We start from the raw sequence: 16,419 nt of genomic DNA on the forward strand, positions 1-16,419 counted from the left end.
AGGCTCTAGGCAAGAGTTTCTTCATGGCTGGATGCACTTCTGTGGTTTTGGCGCCCTTTTCAGGAGCCTGAAGAAGACTGAATATCGCTGATTGGATTCTTGTCATTTGCAAGGTCCAGCACTCTGGTGAGGGAAGCTTCTGGACTCAATTCAGTCCACTCAAGGTCCAGCAGGATTCCCACAAAGTGTCAGCAAGATTCATAATTCGGAAGACTGTGCACCGCACAATGGCTTGAGGTCCCAGGGTATTGGGGTATTACAGTCCGCAAGGTCGCAGCACAATGTGGGATCACTCAAATGCAGGTACTCTTGAGTCCAGTAAATCGCACTCGGCTCTGGGTTGGGGTAATCATTTTTGGAGCACCCAGGCTGATTGCAACTAAGGGTAGTAGCAGGCTCTGGATACACAGCATGCTCTTTGGTCGCTGGAAATTATCTCAGTCACGTTTTCTTGATCGCCCTCTTTGGATTTGGTTCCAGTGTTTGACTACCTTTTCAGCTTCCAGTATCAGACTTTTATGCAGGAACCTAGCCCATCAAACAGCCATGCAATATTCAAACTAAACTTGGGGTGTTGGCAGTTATTCAGGACAGCCAGCCTCCCAGTTTGAACTGGATTCTGGCAGCCAGGCTGGAAGACCAATGGAGTTCTGCACTCCTCCCTCGCTTCCTTCCTTCACAGACACTATGGAGCATGGGTGGGTTTGCTACGAAAGATAACATCGACACAAAGGATTTTTCCACACTGGAGGTTAGGGGAACGAACAATAAAGGACAAGGAACACTGAAATAGTGAAAAAAGAATATAGGGGTCATTAGGTAAAATTAGTACCCATGGGTGCACCGAATTAGTAAAAAGGTTCACTGCCACCAGCCATTAAAGGCAAGCTTATCCTTGTAACAGAAATGTTACAATTACAAGGGGGAAGAGGCTACATTGTATTTCCCCAGCACTCCACATGAGGTGTGGTGTGCTGGGTTCACCTATCAAAATGTAAAAGGGATCCACATATCCTTTCTACCCTTGGGAACTGTAGTTCATACAAGGGTAGCCAAAGAAAGTTAAAAAGGGAGCTCCAAGGGCAATCCTGCAACAATAACAAGAGGATACAATTAAACAAACACTATGGTGAGTCTTAAAAATGACACCCATAAAAAAAAGTAAAAGATTCTGTGAGTGTGGAAAAAGGTTCCCACTCACTGAGGTATAGGGAAAAATAATCCACCAGTAAAGCAAAAAGTCCTGAGGTTGACATATGTCAGGAAGATTTATCATTGCTATGAAAATCTTACCTAACACTATTCCACAGGATGCCTCATGTACCTCCTTAGTACCTGCACCACACCACAGTTGGTGACTCCCGCCCCCAATGACCACCCTATCCACTATCCCCAGGCAAAGGACCTTGTCACCTATATCTACTCTCTTTAGTCCCTACTTTTTTACCCTGTGCTCCCTTATTCATCCCAAGTTTTTATTCCAGGTTTAACTCTTATTACAGCAGTGATTTGTTCTGATATTCATCCACTCTAATTATTCCTCTTGCTTTATGTTAATTCCCCTGTGAGGAAATGACTTCTGCTCTGCAGGTGTACAACAGTATGTAGTGGCTAGACCACCTACTCAACCCCCACACTTCTACAAACCAACAGCTATCCCAATCATAAAGGTAAAACAAACATCATATAGAGATATTCCTAATTTGCCTTTTGTGGTAACGTGGGCCTTCTGAAGTATATACTCTCACAAGGGGCGTGAATCTGAGCAAGTAGCAAACCAAACAGCATTAGCACAACAGTTTCAAAATTAAAGAATGTCGAATCATGTTCCTAAAACTAAATTTACTTTAATTAACCAAATCTATCATATAACTGACTATTAAAAACACTATGAAAACCCCCACCCCAGAAAATGAAGACAGAGAAATGCAGTATGTATTTATGCAAGCAGTATGGATAGTTAGCAAGGATGTAAAACATTCAAGAAATGCAACAAGGAGTTCAAAAGGATATGTCCTGCAAACAAAAGGTTTAAAAAGGTACAGAGTTACTTTAAAGTACTTCCAATATTAGGTGGTTCAACGGTGTAGAACCAGGCTTTAAGGTACTAAAGATGCCGATGGAACCAGGCATGCATGCAGCGAGCTGAACTTGTACAATCAGCGAGCATGCGTCAAGTCGATTTGAAGTGGATGTTCTGTGTGGTTCGAGTGTGGCATTGAAATGATGCAGATGGAGTCTTTCACCAGGGCTGTTCTGAAAGTTGAGGCTGTTCCAGACATTTTCTAACCACTAGATTGGGTCGTCGAGTGACGGAGTGATATTTCAGCAGTTTGAGTCAAGGTCCGTCTATGATCCTGACAGTCAGATGAGATGCTCAAAGTGGTTGCAGTTTGAAGTCATCTTCAGCAGAGAGCCTGGTCAATCTGAACAGATAACGTGCTGTGCTTGGTGCAATGCAGTAGTGAGCTGGTTGGATGGATGGAAAACTGTGGTGGTTCGAAATTCGCAAGAGTCCCAAAAGCAGAATCAGCTGGAACCTTTGGTCTGAGTGCAGCGAGCATGGCTGAAATGCAGTTTCATCAGTTTGATGCATTGAAAGCAGGGATACTGGCTGTTCTGGGGTTCAGGGTGCAGTGAAAGCTAATGCAGGGGTCCCTTTGACTAGGTGTGTCCTGTCACTCTCTACTCTCCCATCCAAGGGAGATTTGCAGGCAGAGTCGTGGGCCTTGTTCCTCAGCAAGGGTATCTCCACAATGTGCCCTGGGAGTGGACAGGGAGCAGAGCTTGCCTCTGACTTGGAGCACCCCTACTTGACCTCAAACGCTGAGATAACTCACACAAAAGATCCAAATGAATCTTTCTTACATCCTGGATCGTTCAAAAGTGAACCGAAGAAGGGGATGGAGACCACCTCCTTTATAGACAAACCTCCACACAGGATTAGGGGAAAGCAAGTCATACCCAAAGTGATTTGTGCTAATGGAAGTGCAGGAGACAGAAAGGCAGGAGACGTACAGAGAAAAGCAAGATGGTGGAATCCTTCTGCAACTATGCCGAGCTCTCTCTGGTTACACTAACCCTGTCTCAGTGTTCGAAGTGGGCAGGAGCTGTTGGGAGCAGTGCTACTCTACTTTAAAGTTGTACTGTTCCTATGCTTTTATTTTATAAAGGAACCATTCTAGAATGGTTTCGTTAAAAAAATAAAATGTAAGAAAAAGTTGAAACGTGCACATTAGTGCATTGCACTTAATATTCCGTTAAACAGCAGTGTGTTTGGGGGGTTGGATTGCACATGGGAGGGGGGTCTGCTGATGAGGTTTGTGGGGAGCTGGGGCAGGTCAGAAGGGAACAAAGTTCCACTACTTCTTTTCATACACTTCGACCACTGCCCTGTCCTCGTCACAAACCCATAGCGTGGTGTGCATCATGCTGGTGGGAGGCCTGTCATTTTATTTAGGATGTGTGTTCTCTGAAGCCTGCTTGGCAGACTGCTCCTTACTCACCCTCACAAAGATAGCTCCCATTGGCTTTTATCCTACTATTGCACCAGAGACCCCCAGTCTAAGGGGAATACACACAGCCTGTCCAGATGTGGCTTTAATATTTAAGTGAACTATCAGCCACCATACACCAAACCTGGGTATGGCTTGTGTTTAAAGATTAAATTGCCGCTAGGATGATAGTTCATCATAATGATGTGGTTTAAGAACAGAGGTTAGATTTTAAATGCAGACTCTGAACTGCAGTGACTCTGCTTTACCGCAGCTGTCATACAGGGCACTTGTGACCTCTGAGCTTACGCTGTGCCGCTGAAGAATAAGTGTACACTATGCTTTTGGCATGGTGTTTAATGACGGGGCGGGTCTGTTTAGAAGACCACCCTTTCTTAGATGGATTACCTCCATCGTTTTATTATTAACACACATCAGACAAGCTAGGGCTTCTCTGCCCTTGCAAGATGCCAATCTTTCACACACCCTTGCTTGTTTAATGCTTGATTACCCTCTGTTTAACTCCTTGTTTATGAAATGGACGAAGGGCTCTTCTTTTGAAAGTGGTCTTTCTTCTTTCTAAAACGTGCAGAAGAAATATCACTTACCAATGCCTGCTGCTGATACTCTCATCCGTGGTGAGGGTCTCAGATGAACCGGCACATGCAGGTTTTGAACAATTCTGGCTCATGGCATATAATATCAACCCGTCAGTGGTGGGCATGTCGCAAAGTGTGAGGCGCTCCAGTTTTATGCGCTATGCTGACCACCACCTCCATCCCCAGTTCACCACACTGTTCCAATGATTTGATGCAGACTCCCAAATGCCAACTCCTGATCAGAATATTTCGGGCTCCTCCTGGGCATGATTGGTTTCAGGCAGTCTCCCAAGCTTTTCCCAGGTTCCAGGAGGAAATGAAACAAATAATCCCAAAAAACGTTCCGCTCCACCAATGCAAGAAACAAGAGAAGTTTTACAATTTAAAACACTACAATAAAGTCACAAAAATGAACACTGAGGTATAGCTTCAAAGTCCAAAATATCTGCCTCACCTCTGCACTTATAAACTTCATTCGAATTGGAGGTTGCTGTGGCCTACTTCCTACTTCCATAAATATGGACAGCAATATTACCACTAACAGATATTTTTGAGATGTGGCATTCTGCATCAGTATAAGTGAGATTGTAAGCACTCATAAATTGCAACAAGTTACAACAATTAACACAATACATTCAAAATTGGCGTCAATAGTTCCGGCCCCATTTGGTGTGCAAACCTTTGCAACCAGAGTACATTGTTGCAGATAATGTTCTGAGAGTAAAGTATAACTCCAGAACTGCACATTTCGCCAATATGCGCACCCCGGGTTCATATCATCCTGAAGACAGACAGTGTGGCTTTCTGGACCCTCACTATTAAAATCACCAGCCATGAATATCACTCACTTTATCAAATGAAAGTTTGCATTCATTATTTTGAACATATGCGTTGAGTAAAGTTTATCCATAGCAAAAGAATTCCAGATTCGCCACTGTAAATAATTAGCCTCTTGGTTGAATAATGACGCAAATTGGCCTAAGGTAGGGCTGCGAAACATTGGGAACCTGCTAAATCAATTGAACTAACTTTTCATCCTTTTGATTGATTTTGCTTTGTGTGTTTGATTAAATTGGAAACCTAAAAGGTCCCTGTATGATGACTGGATTGTGAATCGACCTAGATGCTTGTCTTAAAAGGATTTCAATTCCTCACTGTTTGGCCACAAAAGAGTTGGTGTCATGGCTGATTATTTGGTTAAATGTCCTTCTCCTCTAATACGAAATAAATTTCTGCGCTTCAGGATAAATCGCTGGCCAACGCAAGATGTGTTGGCGAACGAAAAATAATATCACCTGAACAAAACTTTTGTCGATCCTGTATGAATAGGTCTGAAAGAGAAACACTCCAACACTGCATTGTAATATGCGCTGCGTTAAAGGAAAAGAGAGAAAGATATTTCAAGATTCTGATTACCTCTCAGTGCATCAGAGCTCTAGACGAAATTTGGTATTGGTTGTTCACAAATATGAAATTAGCTGTCCGTATTGCCATAGTGCAATTTTTAGAGTCTCTTTTCCCTTTCATTTCAAAATAACAAATGGAATAGTATACAAATTGAATTGTAAGAACTGTTTTGTTGGGGAAGCAATATTGTACTAAGTTAATGAAAGATAGAAAATGTAAATGAAAATGTGTGTAAGAAATGAAATTGTTTGATAATTTAAATGTTTACTTTATATGCATGTGTACTAATGATTTGTATTGATTTGTGTTGATTTGATTGTAATAATATTTGAAAGGTTGATTTTATCAGCTAACCAAATAAAAAACATTAAAAAAGGTCCTTTTATGTAACCTGATTAAGAGACACTGTTTGTGTATGATGCTGCTGTTTGCAGTGGATCGTCCTATGTATATGTTGTGAGAATCAGAACACATTTAATTACTATGTAAATACTATTTAACTGTAAACAACATGGAATTCCCCTTTCTATATACAGAAACGTCTAAATATCACTCAAGCTGTATCATTCATTGTGTTCTTTCCTCAGCCAACAGACTATTAAAAGAACCTTATCACTATTCTGACTACCTTAATTCTAACTCCTATCTTAACCTAATTCTAATTCTAATTTCTTCTCCTCCCATACCAATGAATGATATAATCCCCTCCCACCTCTCTGAACACCTTCTACAGAATAAGTACAAACCTCATTAGCATCTTGGGTTGAAAGGATATGGTACAAGTGGATGTACACACTTTTGCATGTATTTTAAAGGAAAGTTGAGATGCTGCACTGGGCTCAATTTATACAAATCATTTGGAGTTTTGACGAACAAGTTCAGCCAGCACTAGTTTAGTGCAGTAACTGCGGCTATAAGATGCTATTGGCAGAAGTCTGTTTAAGCAGCCGCATATTATAAGGTAGTGGTACGTGTTAACTGCTGCCAGATCTGGTGATGGTCATACTGGGCCAAATCACTGTGGTTGTTTCCCTGAATTTATTGCAGCATTGTAATGTGGCATGTGTTAGAGAGAATGTTCATTTCTGTGCCAATTCCCGTTAACCTTAGCAACCCCCAGCTCTTTTGCTGCACTCAGGGCTTTCACATTTTTATCCTGAGTGAGTGAGACCTTTTTCTCACTCACTCATGTGTTTTCCTGAGTATGATTTTCTATGTTTCTTTCTGTTTTATGGAGACTGGAAAACTCCATAGGCATCTGCTTTTGCATTGTGACACACAGCACATTTTGTGCGGTGCCAGTGAGAGGTCCCTTGGACTTCTCCTAATGTTTAACTACATTTTAATGGGAGAACTAATGTTCCAAAGAACAGTAAAATGTCCCCTGTCTTACTTACCTTTACTTTATGGGTCCAGCACACACCACCCTATGTGGAGTGCTGGGGCGGGGGTGGGGTTTACCTAGTAATCCCCATAACCCATTTCTCATTTAACATTTTGTTACACTAACTCACTTGAATGGCTGGTGGCAGTGGTTGATTTTTTACTACCAACTGACAAGTATCGGCCGTCTGATACCTCAGCTGCAGTGCTGAACCAAAGGGTGACCATTTTCTCAAAATAGCCCTGTCTTCTTTTTTCACCATTACTTGTTAGTTAGTTTCTTCTAGGATTTTACTCTGTTATTTGGATCAGGTTTGAGTCCTTTCTATGTTTTACCTTTGGCGGGCTTCAGCCCTGAAGCCCACCCAGGCTTCAGTCTGCCTGGAAAAGCAGGAAGTGAGGGAGGGTCCCGAAACTTTCCTGTCCTTTGTCTCTAGGTGTGCCTGAGTGAAACCAGTTCCAATTGGCCAGCTGGCTGCCCTGGAGGACACCCACACTGCTGTGTGATTGACAGCCTAGGATTGTGACTCAATGGGAACTTGCATAAAAAGCAAGGTTTTTGGGACTAAGAGCAGAGTCAACCACTGGAGGACAATATAGGAAGCAGAAGATGAGAGAAGACAACAGCAGCACCCACTTGTACCGCAAAGTGCCCGGTGATGCCCTGCGGCTGGGCTGACCATGTTTTTTAATCTACAGGGAAGACACATAAAGGATGACTTCCTCCCTTTGGCTGGTGAGACCCACTAGCCATGAGACAAACTCTATTTTGCTGCAACGCCCAACTTGCTGTGACTTTCCAAGGCTGCAGCAGCCTAACACTGAGGGTACCTCAACCACTTGTGATTGTATTGTCTTCTGAAGTCTAAATATGGCCAGATCTTCATAGGCAACCAGAGCACCCTACAAAAGCAAGAAATCCACTTCCAGAGTCCCCTCACCAGAGTCCAGGACCGAGGGATCAAGGAAATCCTAACCAGAGTTTTTCATTCTTCTTTGGCGCTTAGAAAAAGGTGCCAAAACCACAAAGAGATGCTGAATCAAGGAAAATCCATTGCTGCCGAGTCCCTCTCTTGGATGCTACTGCAGGAGCCCACCAGACATCCTCCCTTTTGTCTCCATGAGCAAGGACCAGGAACAAGGGTCTACTGCATTGCAGTGTGAAGGCAACCAGCTGGAACAATTTCTTAACTTCAGAGGTACTATTGGGCTTGTGATGCTTTACCCTTTTGCCATTTGGGATGCTTCCTATCTTTGGGAGTGCAATGTAACCCTAAACTAAGATGAACACAACTTACCTGCATTGGCCATACACTTGTGCTTTCTAAAGGTGACTCCTCTTGAGTTGCTGTGATTTCTTTTTTGAACACTGACTATTTAAGAAACTTCTTTCTGCTTTCTAAAGGTGACTTCTCTTGAGCTGCTGTGATTTCTTTTTTGAACACTGACTATTTAAGAAAATGTTTCTAAGAAGAAGAGCATCAGCTCTTTGACTTTGTCCATTGACTTTGGCTGTCCTGGCTCCCTAAAGACCTCCTTCTGAACCTATTCACTTTGGTAGTGTGTGTTCCCGTGCAGGTATTAAATGTTGAACGCTTTAATGCTGGGAAAATAGACTGCCTGCATCCCTTTGGTAGAATCGGACTGTTCTTATAATCTACCCGTCTGTTCTGATCTAACCCTAACCTTTCCTTCCTTAAAAACTCAATATTGCAAAGGTCATATTATATAAGTGCTATACTGACCTCATATGACACGACCTCCGGGTGCTGGAACATGTGTAACATATGAATTAATTACTCATTCCACTCCCACTATGCCATAAATAAATAAAGAATATAGGCCGAATTAATGTGAGACAGTAGTGGAGAGCACATAAAATCAATACCACATGTCCCGCTTCCTGGAGGAGCCTTTTGGTTTTGTGAACAGCACGTCTCATACATGGAACCGGCATGGTATATCCATCTGTGTCATAGTATCCAATCCGAAGGGGCGCAGAATTAGCGTACACCTGCAGGGAAAGAGTAATCTAGCGTAAGAAACAATAGGACGAAAATATACTACATTGAAAACTTTGCAAGTCACCATTCAGAGGTCAAAGTCTGAGTGCCTTTAAAAGGTTATTCAACTCTCCAGCAAATCTCCATAATACTAATTATATACAGGGTTTGACAAGACTTGCTTATGACTTAGGATCAAAATACTCATAACACTCAGTTTAAAAAAAAACATACAAAGTAAAACAAAATCTCTATAATGATCAACAATGAAAGCTCTTCTTTGTGACAGTAAGTTTCCCTTTAACTTAACTAGTGCAGCATACAGTGCTTATCCTAGGTTCATCTCTTGAGAAGAGGTCCATGGAGAACAACATTTGTCCATTAGGAATTCACTGACACACATTGTCCAAACATACTTCAAGAGAGGTCAGTTAGGTGGAGGGTGAAGAGAGTGGTGGAAGGAAGAGTTGTGGATGAAATAAGAGCGAGAACATATATGGACCTCTGGAAAGTGAGCATGTTATCAGATGATATTAGGGATGGACTAGCCTTTAGAACCAAGCGGAACATGTCCTGGCCGGTCAGTGCAAATGCAAGGCCAGTGGTATAGACTAATATGAAACAGATTATGCTCCATCCCTACTAGACTTTAAGGGATTGGGAAATGTCGAGGTTAACCAACATACTGAACAATCCAACAGGCTGGTAAGTCTGTCAAGGTTCAGACACATCCCAACCGGTACCTCTCAACTAACATACATTAGCAGAGGCTTGCATAAACCTATGGCCAGACTTCGAGAATGCTTACACTGGCCTCGATCGAGGCGATCTGCATCCTGAAACGCACTAACTCTCTACAAAATGCCTTGCCGCTGTTGGACAGAAATGTGTGTCTGAAATGGAACACATTGACTTTGTAAATGTGGATCCCATGATGTATATGCTTGTAAAATAGGGTTCTTTACCTCCTCGTTGAAGGGCATTGGAGGCAGAGTGTGATCCAGCTGGAACATGTCCTCACACAGGAGAGCCCTCATGCACAGCACCAGGCTGTCTACGTCTCTGGTCATCGGGCCAAGCGATGTCACAACTAACGGGAAAGAGATGGACAATCGTTACGGAATAGCATGACAGTTCCCAAGTTGGACAGAGAAAAGGGAAGAAGAGGGTCACGTGAAGGAAGGTGATCTCTGATGCATCACATCTTCTCTAGTGGTGAGGAAGGAGGCATTTATTCGGCCATGGATGGCCAGGGTGTGCAGACCTCACTACCAAAGGATATATTGTTTAAAATCTAGGATGTTTTGCTATTCCTTGCATCATGGTGGCCTTGATTGAAAATGGTCGGCAATAATCCAAACATTAAGGCCTCGTTTATTTATTATTGTTAAATCAGTCATGTACGGTAGTTTGCAGTACAAACCTTGTCTGCATTCTGTAAGACGCACAATACTTTTTCTGTCCCGAAAATCAATACCTTTTTCTTTGTTAAAGCACTCATGAAATGTTAATTTGAAAATACTATAATATGATCAGTTTCAGAAATTACAAATGGATTGCACGTTTGATAGAATGGGTAATCTTGCAACAGGACTTTCACACATACCTAGACATGAACACCTTTAATAACACAACTTTATAAGGTGTCAGTGTCCACTGCCAAGATCACTTGGACAGTGATCATTAGAATAGGCGCAGGTGACCCTACCATAATGTAGCACACCTATAAAAATGTGCCACTGTGTATGCCCAGATGTCACCACACATTAGTGTGAATAGTGTAGGATTCTGCTGCACCGGTATTGTGAGATCTTTTTGTGGAGGTAGGATGGTACATAGCCTCCATGGCATTGTGTGCAATGCACCGGATTGCGATGGAGATACTGGCATGTACTAAAATCCCACGCATGATTTTGAGCTGGTTGGTGATTGGTTGGTATTTCCTTAAGCCAAGAATGAGCCCACCCGAGGCGCTATGGACTATTTGTATTCTATTGGTATGATCAGCAGGGATGCCCATATTGAAGGCATTGAAATTGTCCAACCTTGACTTTACTTGTGCCCCTGTCACTACGACTTGGTTTGCATCAAGGTAGGTTTACTCTGCTCTTCTTAATGGGCCAATATTGTTTGTTTACAGATATTAGTGTTTTCGTCTTTCGCCCTACATATTTACTTGACAATGTAAAATTGTATCCAAAGAGCCCACAGTGTTAGCAGCCAAATTAGTCAGTGACAAGAAGGCAATTCAGCTTTTTCCTAAAGGTGGGAAAATGTGAGATTTTTTTAACTGAAAAAGGGTTTGAGTACAAGATATGCAAATTTAGATATCTAAAATCTCGGCCTCCCAAGGCACATTTTTGGTACCTCCATTTGTCTAGGAGAGATGAGGGCCAACACCATGGAAAGTGTGTGGTGTGCGGGCATTGCGTTTATCTTGCTGATCTATTGAAGCTTTCCGGAGTCCATGCACAGTTAGAGGTATAGGTGGACATGTAGCCACGGGCATGGGCATGGTTGGCTGCAGAATTGTATCCTTTCAAAATGCACACATAATAATACATTGTTAAGACATATAATAAAATGGCTGAAGACATCTGTTTATACCAACTAGGCTGTCCCCACAGAAACCTTGATATGGCCCACAGAGAACATTGTTGCTATCTATGGGATAGAGCCTAGAATGGTGCACTTACACTGCTGCTTTATGAAGCTCTGAGGTATTAAATGGCTCAGGAGTGCTCACAGGACACAACCTCAGGAAGTTACCCCTGAATAGGGTTTGCCATCCGAATGACACACAACACACCACTTCTCCTCGGTAGCTCGCTTCTCCCCTCATCCCCAAACTATCCCAGCTTCCTCTGCTACCATTGCTTTCTACATGTATAACCTTGGGCACCTATCCCCCATGTACAATGCATTGTTGTTTCCCCACTAGGATTGATATTTTTTAAATCCAATGCACTGATAAATACAGCAGGGATGGCAGTTTTTTAGCATTTGTACCTGTGTAGGTGACACCAATTCATGTGTGACAATTTAAGCTTTTGCTGAGCGTTCCTTAAAAGTATTAACCTATCAAGAGTAACAAAAAGATGTGGTACCTGTCCTAGTGCTGCGTATCCTATTGCTTTGTATGTAAATCAAAAAGTACCAAACCCGTGGGTAAATTGGATTTGATTGTGATGGAGTTGGATAAGCATGGATAAAGAGCAGAAGTGAGAGGAGGTAGGAGGGGCATGGGACAGTGAGATTATTGCAGAGGAAGAGCAGAGGGAACAAGATGGTACGACAGACAAAGAGGGTAGCAGTGTCGAGGAAGGCTTCGAAGGGAAGGCCAACGACTTAGCATTAGCAGTAGACAAGTTTGCTAAGCACAAGGGTGGAGATTAGAGCTTTCATAGAGTCATGAGATACAAGGTGTTGCAGATAGTGTTTGAAATGCAAGGTGACCCTCAAGGTTGCAAGCCTTGGTAGAAGTGGCAAGAAGGCCAGGCAGGAAGGAAATAGGCGAAGTGAGGATAGGTATGGAGTCAGCTAGAAACTGGGAAATAAATGTATTCAGTTTTTGGAGAATACAGCATTAAGCAGCGCGTAGCCATCCAGTGAAAAATTGATGTGAGACAATTAGTAATCTATTTCAAGATCACTGGGGTGAAGGAGAGAAAGGGGAAAAAGATGTGAAGGCCATGAGCAAAGTGTGAGTGAGTGTTTGTGTAATCCAAAGAGTATACGTTTTCCCAGGGCAGAGGTATAGCGGGTGAAGAGCAGTGGTCTAAGGACAGATCCTTGTGGGAAACAAAAAGAGAGAAGGATGGGGCCAAATGTGTGCACTTTCTAGAACATTTTAAAGGAGCAAACTTCCAGGTCAGAGGCATTCCAGGAGAGAGCAGATTTCACAGTGTCAGAAATGGCGGAAAGGACCTAAAGGCTGAGTACAGAAGAGAATGTGGAATGGTGAACATCAGAGCAAAGTTTAGAGGTATGCCTGAGTGCTGTCTCTGTGCAGTGTTTTCTATGGAAGCCAAATTGAAATGGATATTCAGGGCCATTATTCTGAAGGTACTTCGTGGTCTAGGTCAAGACCACCAGCCCAATGACCTTTTGAATAAATCGAAAAAAGGGAAAATGGATGATAGTTCAGTGGGACGTTTAGGGAAGCAGGGGGTTTCTTCAAAAAGGGGAAGGACAAATGCACATTTGAAGGAGTCCAGTTGGTGCAAATAGATTAAATGGAGATAAGGGCAAGTGATTGAGACTATGGGCCTCATTACGAGGTGGGAGGTAAGGGATTACCGGCACCGGTAAGGGCACCAGTGCCGGTAATCCCTTACCTCCCTACTACGAGTTCCCTTTGCGGGTCCTTCCTTAACGGCTGATTTTTGCAGGCGTCAAGGACGGGACCCGCAAAGGGACTCTAGAGCTAATAACGGTACCGTAATTTGCGGTACCGTTATTAGCGTCTTCCCCATTCCCATTGAGCCCTATTGGGGCTCAAATGGGAATGGGGAATGGCCCTGGTGAAAGGGGAATTACCGGTCCCTCCGACCTCAGAATGGACCGGTAATTGCTCCATTCACCAGTGCGGAGTCGGAAGAGTTTTGGAGGCAGCCAAGGAGCTAATAGCTCCATGGCTACCTCCAACCTCGTAATGAGGCCCTATGTCTAGGGGCCTCATTACGACCCAGGCGGTAAGTTACCGCCTGGGCCGTGACTTTACCACCATGACGTAAACTACGTTTACGCCATGGTGGTTGGCGGACTTACAGCCCCATTCCGACCTAGGCGGGGCGGTAAGTCCCCAATCCCCATTTACCCTTCCCCATTCCCATTTTTGCCCCATAGGGCATAATGGGAGTGGGGAAGGCGTTAATTACGCCACCGTAAATTACGGTGGCGTAATTAACTCCATGGTCCCTTAGCGCCATGGATTTTAACACCTGCTTAAAGCAGGTGTTAAAAGCGCCATGGCGCTAAGGGACCTCGTAATTGGCGGTAAGGGGTCGGCGCAGCTAACACTGGCGTTAACCCCTTACCGCCAGGGTCGTAATGAGGCCCTATGAACCTTAGAGGCACCAACAAGTAGGAGTGCAAGGTGGGTTGTCAATGTGAAGGATGAGTTCTCATTCGCTAGGTAAGAAATAGTTGGGAGAAGAAAGGGTAGTGGAAGTGGTGTTGATCAGAAGGAGCTTGAGAAAGAAAGAGGGAGAAGGGTTGTGAGAGTGTCATGCATTTTAGAGAATTTAGAGGAAAAGATGTGAAGAAATCCATTAGCAGAGAGGGAGGCGTAAATGGCTATTGGCTTGGGAGGCATACACAAAACATGGAGGGTAGATTACAGTTTGTGGGTATGACTGCAAACTGAGAATATTAGGTAGAGTGCAGATGTGAGGGCAGCAACAGAAATCTTGGAGGCTATGAATAGTCTGGAGGCCATCGATATAGGTCATGGCACATGTTTGTTTTGAGGGTCAGAATTTCGGACGTGATACAGGGCTGAAGATTGGGATGGTAAGCTGAGAAAGTGCATGCAAAATGAGGTTTATCAAAGAGAGTCATAGTGAAAGTCAGAAAAGTCAGAAAAAGCAGTCAGTGTAAGAGACCTGAATGGGGAATAGAAACAGAAGAGATGTCCCAGCATTATCAAGATAAGCTGGAAGAGAGTCCTGCTTGAACGTACTCATGGTCATAAAGAGGGGAAGGAAGTAGGTTGGAGGGACAGAGACATGAAAGTGAACAATGGATTTATCATAAGGAGAGGGGTCAATGGGGAGAGGTCATAGTAGGAGAGCAAAGTAGACAAAAAGACAAGGCCCAGAGAATTCCCACCAAAATGGGCAGGCTGATCAGAGGGAGTAGAAGTAGTTGTCAGGAGGTTCATTACAAGGTGGGTCGCTGCAGTGGACTTTGGAAGGTTAAAGTCTACCAGCATGACAATGACGCTGTCAGTGGAAGTGACTCAAGGAGAATGTACAGGTCAGGGAAGAAGGAATTGCGAACACCATGGGGTCGATAGAAGGCCAGAACAGTGGGAGGATTAGGAGGAAGAAGTTGAATAGTGGCATATCTAAAAGAGCAAATCGGGGCAGTGGTGAGGGTCTTATTGATAAGGTACCAGATGCCACCACATTTCCCAAAAGTTTTGGTAGAGTGGAAGAAGGTAGCAGAGTAAGTGTGAGGAGCTGCTAGTGTGACAGTGGCATGAATGCAGATCCAGCCTTCTGTGATAGTAATATATGTGTGTATTTATTTATGTTACTTTGGTCAACAGAAGGATAAATAAGCCTCTCAGATCTGTAACCACCCTCCCTTCTTATGAGTGGTATATGAGGACCTTTGCCTACCCACTTCTGATTTTAAGAATATGTGAGGGGGATGATGGTAGGTTGCAAGGCCCTTTACAAGTGGCCAGAAGGTCATCAAAATGGAATACGATTTACTATAAGACCCAGTTACATAACATTACATTAAGTTCCGGTTATTTCTATGACCCATCTCTCTATCCCTTGCATAGCGACGAGCCCCTTAATTACGCTGCATTGCATGGAAGCAATTCCCTGGAAGGATGAAGCCAGCAGAAAAACAGCAACACTGGTGATCAGCAGTATAAAAGCACAGCTGTCTCCCTGAGCACAGGCCTGTCTGTACTCTCAGCCCGGGCATGAACTAATGGACAAAGGAATGATGTGGGTAGATTGGGTGCAGTGAGGGGGGTTGATAAAGGTACGAAGCAGTATCCTGAGATTGGTTTTGAAAAATGATCTGACAGGGCCAAAGGGCAGTCCTTGTACTTGCTGAAATATAAACAATGTAGCCGTAATCACTGAACTGGATGGATCAATGCTATGCAGTAATAACAAAATGGACGGCAGGGAAATAGTGGGGTTGCTCATGGAACTTCTTATGTGTAGACATTGTGAAATAAGATTATTTACCTGACAACATGCCGTTAGCAGGAGCCGTTAGTCCAGTGAGGCTAGAACATAAATACAATATGATTATAAGAATTAACTGTCAGTTTAATAAATGGTAATAAAATCACAAATGTGGCTGTAATATGTAATTTACCAGAATATGTAACTCATATTCGTAGCACCTTCTGCAAGTAATCTGTCTCTAGGCGCTCTTGCTTTGTGACCTCCCTGGGGAGTCAGTGAGGTAACGAGCATCAGGCCAGACACGTCCTAATCATGGCTTATTATTATTGTTGTCTAGAGTTGCAGGCTATATTGCCTCATAAAACATGAGTTAATGAGCCAGGGCACAGCAATCACCAATAACAGGCCTAGAAGCTTAGTATCATTCTAATGGCACCAGTATGAGCAGCCCTGGTGCCAGGTGTTCAGTCCACGAGCAATATTATATATACATGGTTTCAAATGTCGTACTTAAAAAAAAAGAAGCACATGTCTCTAGATGCAAAAGAAAGAGAACATTAATCCAGGCCTGTAGGATAGAGATGGAGACACCAGACCACCGGAGAGGTGGAGTGAGAGGAATACCATTCTTTAAAACCTGCGTTACAACAAG

At 43.3% G+C, this 16,419-nt stretch overlaps 1 protein-coding gene across 1 annotated transcript in view; it reads right to left on the minus strand.

The window, feature by feature from the left end:
- The window catches only part of LOC138581961 (fatty-acid amide hydrolase 1-like), a gene marked incomplete at its 5' end in the record, with an annotated part of 308,818 nt that overhangs the window by 173,657 nt on the left and 118,742 nt on the right, over positions 1–16,419 (minus strand). The window contains 3 exons of the mRNA XM_069652870.1: positions 8,772–8,897; positions 9,852–9,976; positions 15,825–15,865. Of these exons, the coding sequence (XP_069508971.1) occupies positions 8,772–8,897; positions 9,852–9,976; positions 15,825–15,865 (292 nt within the window). The remainder of the gene's footprint in view (positions 1–8,771; positions 8,898–9,851; positions 9,977–15,824; positions 15,866–16,419) is intronic.

Source organism: Ambystoma mexicanum, chromosome 3q, assembly GCF_040938575.1.
Source record: "Ambystoma mexicanum isolate Mex_15411 chromosome 3q, UKY_AmexF1_1, whole genome shotgun sequence".
Classification (NCBI taxonomy): Eukaryota; Metazoa; Chordata; class Amphibia; order Caudata; family Ambystomatidae; genus Ambystoma; species Ambystoma mexicanum.